The following is a 12,613-nucleotide window of genomic DNA, read 5'->3' as shown; positions in this document are numbered from 1 at the left end:
GCCACATGATGACATACAATTGCTGGCTAGAAGCTTTCATATGACACCACTCCTTGAGCCTCCGTGGCGCAATCGGCTAGCGCGTTCGGCTGTTAACCGAAAGGTTGGTGGTTCGAGCCCACCCGGGGGCGACATATTTTTGTGTGTCCTGAACTTCAAATAATTGCTTCAAATGCCTTGTATCATGCTATATGGAGCGCATACAATTATTCTGTTCCTTACACTGCTTATTCTCGCTATATCTGCACCACTTTAGGCGTTAATTTTAGGTAGTGAGACATCGGGTCATCACCCCGAATCGTTGCTGGGAATGGATGTATATGATACGGTAGGAGACTTTAGGTCTCTTTGCCATGAAATACGCCTATACTCTCTCAACCGTATTGTGGCCTGTGAGGGTTTCAGAAACATGAAGATTTTCAAATCGAAATAACTTCTAGATCACACATGCGTCGAGTGAGTTCAATGTCGCATTTTAAAGAGGAACGACCAGTGTGTCAAACAACAAGAGCCTGACCATGATACGACGTAATCGGGTGAGGCAACATGCCACCAGCGTGCAGCACGGCTAACAATTTTATTAGTCTAGCTTTGGACTGCGGCGTGATAGAACGCCATGAGAGATGTTTGATTCGGCTTAGTGGCTCTACACACACAACTTATTGCAAAACCAATTCAGACACTGCACATTCGAACAAATTGTGGTGCGAACAAGTGAACAAGTAGGAAATATGTCTTTCTTTCGTTAAAACGATCGAGATAAGTTGTATTATTTGAGTCATCAGTCTATAAACCTTATTGATGTCACCCTATTATCTGCTAACTTTTTTCTTTCTACGTAACTACTACACCTGCTCTAACCTGCTCGTCATATTCGTACCTTTGTCTACCCAGACCGTTTCTACCACATAACCTTCCTTCGAAAACAAATTGAACAATTCCCGGGGATCTTAAGATGTATCCTATCATTCTATCTCTTCTTACCGAGCGAGTTGGCCATGCGGTTAGAGGCACGTGGCGGAGAGCTTGCATTCGGGAGATAGTGGGTTCGAACCCCATTGCTGGCAACACTGAAGATCGTTTTCCGTGGATTCCCATTTTCACACCAAGCAAATGCTGCGGTTGTATATTAATTAAGACCACGATCATTTCCTTTCTACTCCTATACCTTCCCTACCCATCGTCGCCAAAAGTCCTACCTGTGTCGGTGTGACGTAAAGCCAATTGCTAATTAAAAAAACGTATTATCTCCTCTTCTCGTCAAATTTAGCCAAATCGTTCTCCTCTTACCAATTCGAGTTGGTATCTCTTCATTTGCGATTCCATGTACCCATTTCACCTTCAGTATTCTTCTATAACACCACATTTCAAAAGCTTCTATTCTCTTTCTTTCTGAGCTAGTTGTCGTCCAGGTTTCACTTCCGTACAATGCCACGCTCCAGACGAAAGTCTTCAAACATATCTAATTCCTATATCAATGTTCGAGAGATATGGACAATAAGAGGCTTCAAAGTACTGAAAACACATTCGAAAGGATAGAGCGGATTTCAGAATTCCATAAAGAGGTAAGCCACCAGTCTTGAAAGATTTATTGTGAACGTCTTGATTTTAAGGAGACCGAAATTATAAGCCGACTTCTGCTCTGTTGAAGTCCGAGCCGAGCACATCTTCTGCCCCAGTGTTGGAAATAAATGTGGAACTCATTTGTTAGAATCAAGAATCCTTGTGTTTCGGCAATGATGCAAAACGTAGCCTTTTCTACGTCAAATTTTGGGATCGTGAGTCCGACACAGTTCAGTTCAATGCTTTTTTTGGGGGGGCGCACTCATATCTGATTACCGCTCCGATTTGGGAGCCGTGGCAAAGCCTTCAGGACACTAGCCGGCTCCTCCTTCCCTTCCGCCGAGTCCACAAATCCGTTTTTTACCCTCCTCCGCCCGAGTTTTCTCCTCCGATACAACCCCCAACCAACTCCCTTCACGCCTTACTCACTTCCCTGCATAACTTCTCCTGTATCTTTCACATCTTAGCCCTTACCTCTAGCACTAACCCCACCTTCGTCCCACAGCCGTTATATTATCCTCCTATATACTTCTAAATCTCTGTAATATCTTTTGTACTACTTTGTAACCATCTATGCTAATAAACTCACTCAATACTTAGGCATAGGCACAATTCCTCTCCCATCTCCTATATATTCAGATCCTTTACCCACCTCCTTCTTCCGTCACATCTCCCCAACCCGCCCGCATTTCTTGGCCAGACAGATGGCGTTACCCTCTAGGTGGCCCGCCCCACCCCTTCAGGGTGGGGAATGAAAACATTTAATAGATAGATAGATAGATAGATAGAACACTACCGCAACATTGACCAGAATTGATTTGGTAATTTATGGAAGGCCACTTACGGATGGGTGATTGGAAGATACGCACCCACCTGTGTCCTTATTCCGATACTTTAGTTGGTGGGAGTAGAGTGTCCACCTTATGATCCCAAGTTCACGGGTACGATACTGCCATGGTGGCAGAGTTTTTGAAGGGTTGGGAACAATCTCGTTGTGTGGGCGTAATGGGTTTTAATTGTCGTGTTGAAGTATGGGCAGCCAGGAAACGACGGGGCGTGATTACCGTGGCAATTGGTACACATCGCATGGTCCCATACATTACAAGAAGTGTGGTGGTGGTGGTGACCATCGCATTGTTGCAGCGGGTGGCATCTGTACATTCTGCAGCGGAGTGGTTCAGTTGTAGGCACTTACAGCACATAAAGAATAGCGCGTGGCAACTGGAAATGTGGGGTGGTTTTCGACTCGATGTTTTTGTGGTGGAGTGGAGTGGTTGTGAGCTCCTAAGGTTTGGGTGGATATTTGTGAGGTGGAATTTTGGTCTCAGGGGGCTAAATAGATCCAACTATACGCTACTTGCAGAGAAATTTACTATACTAGATCAGAAGTAAATTTACTGCAGCATTGGTCCTCTTATAGGTAACCCTTAGCATGGGTTCGATTGTACTACTAGAAAGCCTCATTGTTCGCTTCTTTGTATGTACGTATGCCACCGTCTTCTCTTAGTGTCTTTATTCGCATTTTATTCCTATTTCTTTAAGTAACGGTTTCGATTTGCAATAAAATTCTGGATTTGATCTTTTTCACACTTCACCTTGTTTGCTATATCACGTTGCGATCGTTTATCACAGAAATTCATTTCCAGTGAAAGAACATTAACGCTTTTTTCACAGTTTTCTGGTCGTCTGAAAGAGGATATACAGGGCTATTCACCTAACACGTTACACAGAAATAACTTCTAAACCGTTAAAGATATCGGCATTCTGTTTTCTTATTCATAAATGGTACCCAGGCCCTTGTAAAATAACGTGCTACTTAGTCTCATGGGGTGATTATTAACCGAGATATTGATACTAACTTCATATTTTTAAATGGAACGGCACAAATTCATACAGCTGGCCTAAAAGATCAACTGCGTACAAGTTCAAATATGTAGTATTTTCAAAATCGGACAATTACTTTTTGAGATATAAATAAGAACAGCATGCGCGGTTTTGCATGCCGCATTAGACGGCGTGAGTCGGGCATGGGGATATTGAGGCGCAAGCTGCTTCCTGGCCTTGATTCCAGCCACAGAACGGATACCAGACATGTACTGTAAACATAATGTGATGTACCGTAACATACCCTGGATGTGCAACGTTATTGTATGACTGGCGAACACACAACGGGGAAGGGAGATTAAAGTTGTATTGTTTTGTTTTGACATGTAATAGGTTGCGCTAAGTTTAGCGTTTTTTTCTGACGGATGTAAATGGGAAGGATTTGGAAAGGAAGTCGGCCATGGTCTATCACAAAGGTACCTATCCGGTTTTTGCCTGGTGTTGAACACGGGACACCATGAAAATCACTTTCAGGTTGGGCTAGGCAGGACTCGAACCTACGCTCTCCCGAATGCACGCTACTACAGTCGCGCTGGAGCTCTGCGGAGATTAATGCGTGTAAAACAAAACATAAATAATAGTGTTGCTGCCATCTCACCACGATCAGCTCTGACCATTTGCTTTTCTAGAAGGAGGTCTTCCGGTGTTTTGTGTTATGTTTATTTCTCAACTCATAGAGCAGTATGAACTGTACACTAAAACTAGTGACAATTATAGCTTTCACAGAGTCAAGATGGCAGTGACTTACATGATGTTCGCGTGTAATATTGTCGCTTGGAACTATTGAATAATCGGTCATTCTAAGCTAAAATTTACCGTCTAAAGCACCAGAGTGAAGCTGCTAAGTACTTTTGTAGTGAGTGTGGTTTTAAATCTGCGTTGTGGAGATTAGTGTTCATTAAAGGATCACTCTCATACCTATAACCTCATCTTGTTAGCTAACCGATAATGGCCGCCTCGGTTGATGGAGTTCGGCAAGTTTTTTCTAACTCAATGAGTCTAAATAATGAAAATCAGCAAGTCTCAAGTAACCTCACGAATGGACAGAATAAAGAAAGCATAATTCCCACCCGTACCGGTGAACCAGGTAACCTCATGACAACCTCTATTACTGTTCCTAACACACTTAATCAATCTCCTAACAACCCAAGGTTAAGTTACTCTGCAGCAATGCAATCCTACCCTACCAAAGATCAAGCTATTGTTATTGAATCTTGCGATGGTATTAGTATCCGAGATTATATACTAGCAATTGGAAAAGTCACTAGCCCTAGTAACATCCGATTTGTCTCACGGATATCTAATGGAAGAATATGCAAGTCAAAAGTGTGTTGAAGAATTAATTTCAAAACATCCTAAGATTCTCATAAATAATGTCTCCTTGGAAATAAGACCTCTCCTAACTAAAAACAAACGAGTTATTCTATCCAATTTTTGCCCTGTGATTCCTAATATTGTTATTGAAGAAGAATTTCTCAAACTCGGCATTAAACCAATGTCAAAGATATCACCTATTAGAGCAGGTTTAACAATCCCCGGATTTTCTCACATTCTCAGTTTTCGGAGACAGATTTATATTCAAAATGAAAACTTTAACAAACTTCCAGACTCACTCCAAATCGAATATGAGGGTACCAATTACTGGATTTATTCATCCTCTGACACACCCACCTGCTTTCTTTGTAAAACTGAGGGGCACTTAGCTAGAAACTGTCCTGATAATGATGAAATAATAAATGAAGGCTCCTCATTAAATCAAAACAGTCATTCTCGTGGCAAGATCAATCTAACAGAATTTCCCCAACTAGTAGAGGATACACAAAAAAATTGAAACAAACTGTCAAGAAAATATTACCTGTACTCCCTCACAAACTACTGTTCAGACAACTGCTACATCTACATCTCTTCAGTGTTCTCAAAATCAAAACTGTGGGCCTTTACCCTCAGGCGAAACGACTCTAACCTCTCATTTGGAATGCCCTCAAAACCCCTCAGGTGTTCATCTTGCTGGATCAAAGAGACCAATATCACTATCTAGCAGTGAAACTACAGTCAGAAAAGACCTTGATTTTAAGGAACCTCCCCTAACAACTTAACCTAAGACAAGTGAACAGACAGGGAAACACGAGACAAAACAAACTTACAAGAAACCAAAGACAGAAAAAGAAAGCACAACTATTAGTGATATGCCTAAGCCAATTAAGAAGCCAACCCTCAGTCCTTTCCCCTCAATTACTTACAACTCCAATCCTTTTTTGAAAATAGTATTGGAGTTAATGACATTGCAGCAATAGCTTCCAATTACACCCAAGATCTAGAGGGTTTAGCCCAAGCCCTTCAAAAACTATATCCATACTACACTGAAAAATCCATTAAGAACAGGAGTACTCGAATAGTCAAGAAACTGCTTAAGGCTAGCAGTGAAAACCGAGGTGAAGCAATTAACAGTTTAGTTCCAGATTACTCCAGCGATGACTCTACTTCCCTCACATAATAATGATAAAATTCCCTCTACACTTGTTTGTCATTCTTATGACTATATCATTACTTCAATGGAACCTCAACAGTTTTCGATCACAGCGAGAGTATTTACAACTTCTACTAAATAAACATCAGCCTTCAGTTGTCTGTCTACAAGAAACTAACTTTAGAGACAACTTTGTTTCCCATTTAAGACAGTTCAACGTACATTATAAAAACCGAATTAATCCAAATCATGCAAGTGGAGGCGTAGCCACCTATGTTAAAAATAATTTACACCATCAAGAGGTTCCTTTAACTACTGATTTAGAAGCAGTCGCAGTTTTATTATACCTTCCACAAGCTATATGTGTATGCAATGTTTATTTTCCTACGAATAGTACATCTCACGCTGATGATTTAAGAAACCTAATACACCAACTCCCCAAACCCTTCATCTTGATGGGTGATTTTAATATCCACAACAGTTTATGGGGTAGTCGCAATACTGATGCAAAGGGGAAAGAAATAGAGAAGATACTAGATGAATTTACTCTAGTATTATTGAACTCAACTGCTCCAACACGTTTTGATATAGCACACGGAACATACAGTAGCATAGATTTAACTATATGTACGCCAGACATAGCTGCACTATTTAACTGGTCCATTTATTCAACTCTACAAGGAAGTGACCACTTCCCCATCATAATTAATGATGATCAAAGTTCTTCAGACAACACATCAAAACTCCAATACTGTAAATGGAATTTAAATAAGGCAAATTGGCAATCATTTAGAAAGATTGTAAATAACTATTTAAATGATCTAACTCCAACAAATAAATTTCCTTCTAAGCACATCAATGATATTGTTCAAGACTTCACTGAAGTAATAATTAAATCTGCTGACCAGAGCATCCCAAAAACAGCTCCTATGCCCTTCAAGAAAACGGTTCCCTGGTGGAATGACTCCTGTAAAGAGGCTATCAAAAATAAAAACAGTGCTTACTACCTATACAAAAGAAATCCTACGCCTGAAAATAAAATCAATTTTCAAAAACACCGAGCAATAGCACGAAATAAAATAAAATAAAGTAAGAAAACCTCCTGGTTAACATTCATCTCCTCCTTAATCTGCCAAACTTCACAAAAAGTTATGTGGAATAAAATCCAAAGAATAAATGGCAAATACAATAAATTCTGTATTACCTCTCTAAGAGATCCAGTCGCTGGGTCAATTGTAAATGAACCTCAACAAATAGCTGATCAACTGGCTAAATCATTTTCAAAAATCTCTAGCGATAACAATTATGAACCTGAATTTCTTCGCATGAAAACAACTCGAGATCCAATAGACTTAAGTAAAACTGTACCTACACCGAACTATGCTTATAATGATACTTTACAGTTACAAGAAATGGTTACAGAACTCAACAAATGCGGCAGATCTAGTCCTGGCCCAGACACCATTCCATATGAATTTTTAAAACAGCTTCCACATAGTGCACTCAATTATCTACTTGCTATTTTCAACTACATATGGAGTTCCAAACTATTTCCAGATCAATGGCGTTGTGCTATTGTAGTGCCTATACTCAAACCAGGAAAGGACATTTTGATCCCAGATAATTATCGTCCCATCGCCTTGACAAATACAATGTGTAAGCTACTGGAGAAAATTGTTAACAAGAGATTACGCTGGTATTTGGAACATATACACTTTTTTAGTGATGCACAAAATGGTTTTCGTCAAGCACGTTCAACAACAGATACTCTGATATGCTTAGAATCAGAAATCCGAGAAGCTTTCCTAAATAATCAGCACCTCATAGCTGTTAGTTTAGACATTGAGAAGGCATATGACGTGGTGTGGAAAGACTATTTAATTGAAACACTGATGAAACATAATATTTCAGGAAACATGCTTCACTTCATTTATAATTTCCTTAAAGATCGCTGAATTCAAGTCAGGACAAATGGAACTCTTTCACATGAAGTAACCATTGACAATGGAGTTCCCCAAGGATCAGTCATCAGTGTCACATTATTCCTCGTTGCAATAAATGGCATTGTCTCCAACATTCACCTACCAGTAAAGGCTTGCCTTTTTGCCGATGATTTGACTATACTAAGTGCAGGAAGAAATAAATTAACTACTCAACAGTTACTTCAAGAATCAATTTATAATATCCAAAAATGGGCTAAAGTTACAGGGTTCAAGTTTCCAAAACTAAAACCAAATGCATACTCTTCTCCAAATGTAAACATACTGTACAAGACCCTGAGCTGTACATGGACAATCACAAAATTGAAACAGTAACAACTATGAAAATCTTAGGAGTTTTATTTGACACTACGTTAAGTTGGATACCTCACCTGAAAAACCTTAGAGATGACTGCTTGCGAAGGCTGAACATAATGAAGATCCTGGCAGCAAAGAACTGGGGGGCAGACTACCAAGTGCTAATGAACATGTACAAAGCCATTATTAGGGCTAAATTAGACTATGGCAGCATTGTATACAATTCCGCAAGAATGTCTTCACTCAAAATCCTTGATTCCATCCAGTCCTCAGCTCTTCGAATTGCTCTAGGAGCCTTCCGTACCAGTCCAGTAGCCAGCATTCAAATAGAAGCAAATGAACCACCACTCACAATTAGACGTAGACAACTAAGTTTGACTTGCGCGCTCAAGGTAGCAACTATGATTGAATCAAGAATTAAGTTGTATGCTTTTCCTAACAAGCATCAAGGTACACTAATTAAATCAGGATCACAACCACAGCCTTTCAATGTCAGAATAGCCAAGTTTCTTGAAGAACTAAATTTAAATATCCCTCCAATACTCCTCACAGACAACTCTCTTAATGTCCCACCATGGACTATTACCCTTCCAAAAATTAACTTTGAAATAAATTACAGTGTCAAAGATGAAACTGACAGATCTCACTACCATCAATTATTTCTTGAAATTTCTAATAAATACCCAAGGCACACTGCAATCTATACTGATGGATCAAAATGTGAGGAAAGAAATGGATGTGGGATTATATATCCTGAACGTACCATGCTATACCGATTGCCTGACTACTATACAGTCTTCTCTAATGAGCTGTACGCAATAAAGCAGGCTATGCTATATATTTTGAAAATCAGCACCTGTAATAACACCATCATTTTTTCTGATTCAAAAAGTGCATTAAACGCAATAGAAAGTCCATCATCGAAACACATCCTTGTACAAGAAATACAACTGTTGTTTAACAACATCCTGAAAGAAGGCAAACAAGTCATCTTTGTGTGGATACCCTCTCATAGAGGTATTCAAGGCAATGAATCTGCTGATCAAGCAGCTAAAGACGCTACTTACCTCCCGCTAGGCGATCTAACAATAGCTACCCCTCACACTGACATTATTGCCTATGCTAAAACAAAATTATACCAACAGTGGAAGATAAAATGGCTTCAAAATTCGAACAGCAAACTCCATGAAGTAACAACGGAATCTACAGTACAACACTATCTTCACAACCTTCACAGGCAAGATCAAGTCCTAATAACTAGAATATGGATTGGCCACTCCAAGATAAGTCACAGCTACCTCCTTGAGAAGAAACTGCCTTCCATCTGTAAACATGCAATAGTGTGCTGACTGTGAAGCACATCATAACAGACTGTTCACTGTATGACAAATGGCGCCAGTACCACGGTATACCTAAGGATATTAAGGGGACACACTCATCTCCTTCACCGTGCAAACAAATTATCAAGTTTTTCAAAGACACTGGTCTGTATTCAAAAATTTAAGTGTTCAGTTTAAAATACCACTTTTATATTTTTTTCATTCTTCACCCTACTGTAATTTAATGTAAATTCTACAGTTAGAAGTCACGATAAGACCTTAGGGTTAAAGTGACTCTAAATTATCTTAATTAAAAAAATATAGCTTTCGTTATGTTCCTTTCAAGGCAAAGTACTTATTCTATTCCTTTTAACCACATCAACCCTTTCTGTCCTGTCATGTGTTCGTCTGTCATACACACTTTGCAAACCCATCACATGTGTACGAGGTGCTTACATGCCTGGTATCCATTCTGTGGCTGAACTCACTCCCAGGAAACTGCTTGCTCCTCAATATGTCCTTGCCCGACTTCACGCCGTCTAATGCGGCATGCAAAACAGGACTTGCTGTTCTTACTTATATCTCAAAAAAGTAATTGTCCGATTTTGTAAATACTCACGTATTTGAACTTGTACGCAGATGAACTTTTAAATCAGCTGTATGAATTTGTGCCGTTCCATTTAAAAATATGGAGTTAGTATCAATATCTCGGTTATTAATCACCCCATAAGACTAAGTAGCACGTTATTTTACAAGGCCGTGGGTACCATTTTTGAATATGAAAACAGAATGCCGATATCTTTAATGGTTTAGAAGTTATTTCCGTGTAACATGTTAGGTGAATAACCCTGTATATTTGATTTATGACCAAAATTCATGTTCGATGGTCAGGTAAGGAGTAGTCATCTTAAAGAGGGTGAATTACATTGTTCTTATGAGAATATCACTCCGTGCTGGATGAAAGTGGTCTAGAATAGAGGCGGTAGAATCTGGAAGAGTTTCACCACATAAAATATTTAAAAATTAATGTTAGGTATAAAATTACCATATTATCTCTCTTGAAGATCTTCATAGGGTAGTTGTCGACATCGTCAACGACTATCCACCGAGAATCTTTGGTGAAGAACGAATTCGAGCTGTACTTGTAGCACAGTGCGCAGGCATAACGCGCGAACTTTTCTCTGGGTAGTAAGATGCCATTTGGTTGTCGCTGGTTCGCCACTCGGCATAAGGGTTCCTCTTCTGCTGCTGTGCAGATTGTTGACATCGCCAGGGTTAGGATCACTGTCATCCACCCACTCATTGTACCGGTCAGCCACCTGGAAACACGAAGATAGTGTCGTAAGTAACACATTCCATATGAAAACTTGTATACATTTCTTGAGTGGAAGGAAAGGTGATCTTATGTGCCAAGAGACAGAGATAATACACTTAAATGACACTACATTTTACAGTAACAACACATATATTTATTGTTATTTAAGTGCTACATTATGTACCGAAGCGTGGGCGGTCGAGATTACTAATGAAATGTTCTGTTTAGAACATGGGCAGGCATGAATCTCGCACGCGTTCATATCGGTTGCCGTTGCTTGCACACCTCTCCACCTAAGTCTCCTTCCCCTCCAACATATCTTTGTCTGTACAGATAGCCGTTTCGTTCGGCTGGTGTTTTCACTCTCTAGGGCATTTCCCTAGAGCATATCTTTGTCTGTGCAGATAGCCGTTTCGTTCGGCTGGTGTTTTCACTCTCTAAGGCATTTCCCTAGAGCATATCTTCCTCTATTGTGTTTATTTTACCTCCTGCCAGGCTTTCGTCACTAAATGCGGAAACAATGCTCGGTAGAACCATGGGAAATGATTACTATATTACTGCAGTACTTTGTTAAGCAAGAACCATTTTATTTAGCTATAACAAGCAGAATGCATACACATGAATCTACTTTATGGACTGTTATGCCTTTCAACGTTCTGTACATTCATTAATACAAGAACGCTAATGAGATACAAAGAGAGTGAGATACAGGATGAAATGAACACTTTTAATCCATTAATATTACGGTAAACATGACACGACTTGCATAATCGACCCGATAAAACTCACAACTTCCTGATTCCTTGTCCTACTGACACGAGTGATTGACACTCCTTAAACCCACCAACTGTTCCAGAAGCCTGACCTAATTCCACTTTCATCAATATAGAACGTCAATTTCTGATCTGCATTCTTCCATGTAGACATTTCCGCATCATTTCTGGTTATTATGACATCATTAACACTAGCAGTATTTTGCCTTACACTCTTCTTCTTCTTCTTCTTCTTCTTCTGCTTTTCCCACAGTAGTGGGATCGCGGGTGTGAACCGTATTGCAAATGTGAGTCAGACCCGGTTTTACGGCGGGATGCCCTTAGTAGGGGAGCAGTGGGGTTCCCAAGACGTGGAGTCAGCATTGTCATCCAAGGTCATTGACCCCGTGACGTCATCACCACGTGCTCTTGTTTGGAAACAATGCCACGTGCCTTTTTGACAACTGTCAAGCTGACAGCTGCCATCTTTAAACAACGCATCGCCAACCTCAGTGCCGCCATCTTAACGGGACTAAACCTCACTGTTGCCACCTTATACACGTAGTGGCGGGAAATTTGAAAAATTCCACGTGCTTCTTGACAGCTGTCATACGCCATCTTGCATCGCTAACCTCACTGCTGCCATCTTAACAACACTAAACCTCACTGTTGCCACCTTAGGCACGTGGTGGCGGTTAATTTGAAAAATTCCATGTGCTCTTGACAGCTGTCAACGGCTATCTTTAAACCAAGCCACGTGCTTTTTTGACAGCGGCCATATTGCATCGCTAACATCAGTGCTGCCATCTTTATGGCACTAAACCTCATCCTTATGCACGTGGTGGCGGGAAATTTGAAACATTCCACGTGCCTTTTGACAGCTGTCATCCGCCATTTTGCATCGCTAACCTCAGTGCTGCTATCTTGACGGGGCAAAATCCTCATGGATGCTACCTTACCGTGGGCGCGCGAAATTTGAAATTCTACGGCTATTATTGTTGTATGTCCGTCGCTCC

The 12,613-nt window shown here is 40.3% G+C and overlaps 1 protein-coding gene and 1 non-coding gene across 4 annotated transcripts in view; one reads left to right on the top strand and one right to left on the bottom strand.

Moving 5' to 3' along the window:
• The window catches only part of LOC136875673 (calcitonin gene-related peptide type 1 receptor), a 409,243-nt gene that overhangs the window by 185,042 nt on the left and 211,588 nt on the right, over nt 1-12,613 (bottom strand). For all 3 annotated transcript variants that reach the window (XM_067149225.2, XM_067149227.2, XM_067149226.2), the window contains exon 2: nt 10,576-10,849. In XM_067149225.2, the coding sequence (XP_067005326.2) occupies nt 10,576-10,833 (258 nt within the window). In that variant the 5' untranslated portion in view covers nt 10,834-10,849. The remainder of the gene's footprint in view (nt 1-10,575; nt 10,850-12,613) is intronic.
• Nucleotides 58-131, top strand: TRNAN-GUU (transfer RNA asparagine (anticodon GUU)). Its single transcript has one exon. It is a non-coding gene; the product is annotated as a tRNA-Asn (tRNA).

The sequence above is a fragment of the Anabrus simplex genome, chromosome 6 (genome assembly GCF_040414725.1).
Source record: "Anabrus simplex isolate iqAnaSimp1 chromosome 6, ASM4041472v1, whole genome shotgun sequence".
Lineage (NCBI taxonomy): Eukaryota > Metazoa > Arthropoda > Insecta > Orthoptera > Tettigoniidae > Anabrus > Anabrus simplex.
Note: the sequence above shows the minus strand (reverse complement) of the source record. Positions and strands in the feature narration are given on the sequence as shown.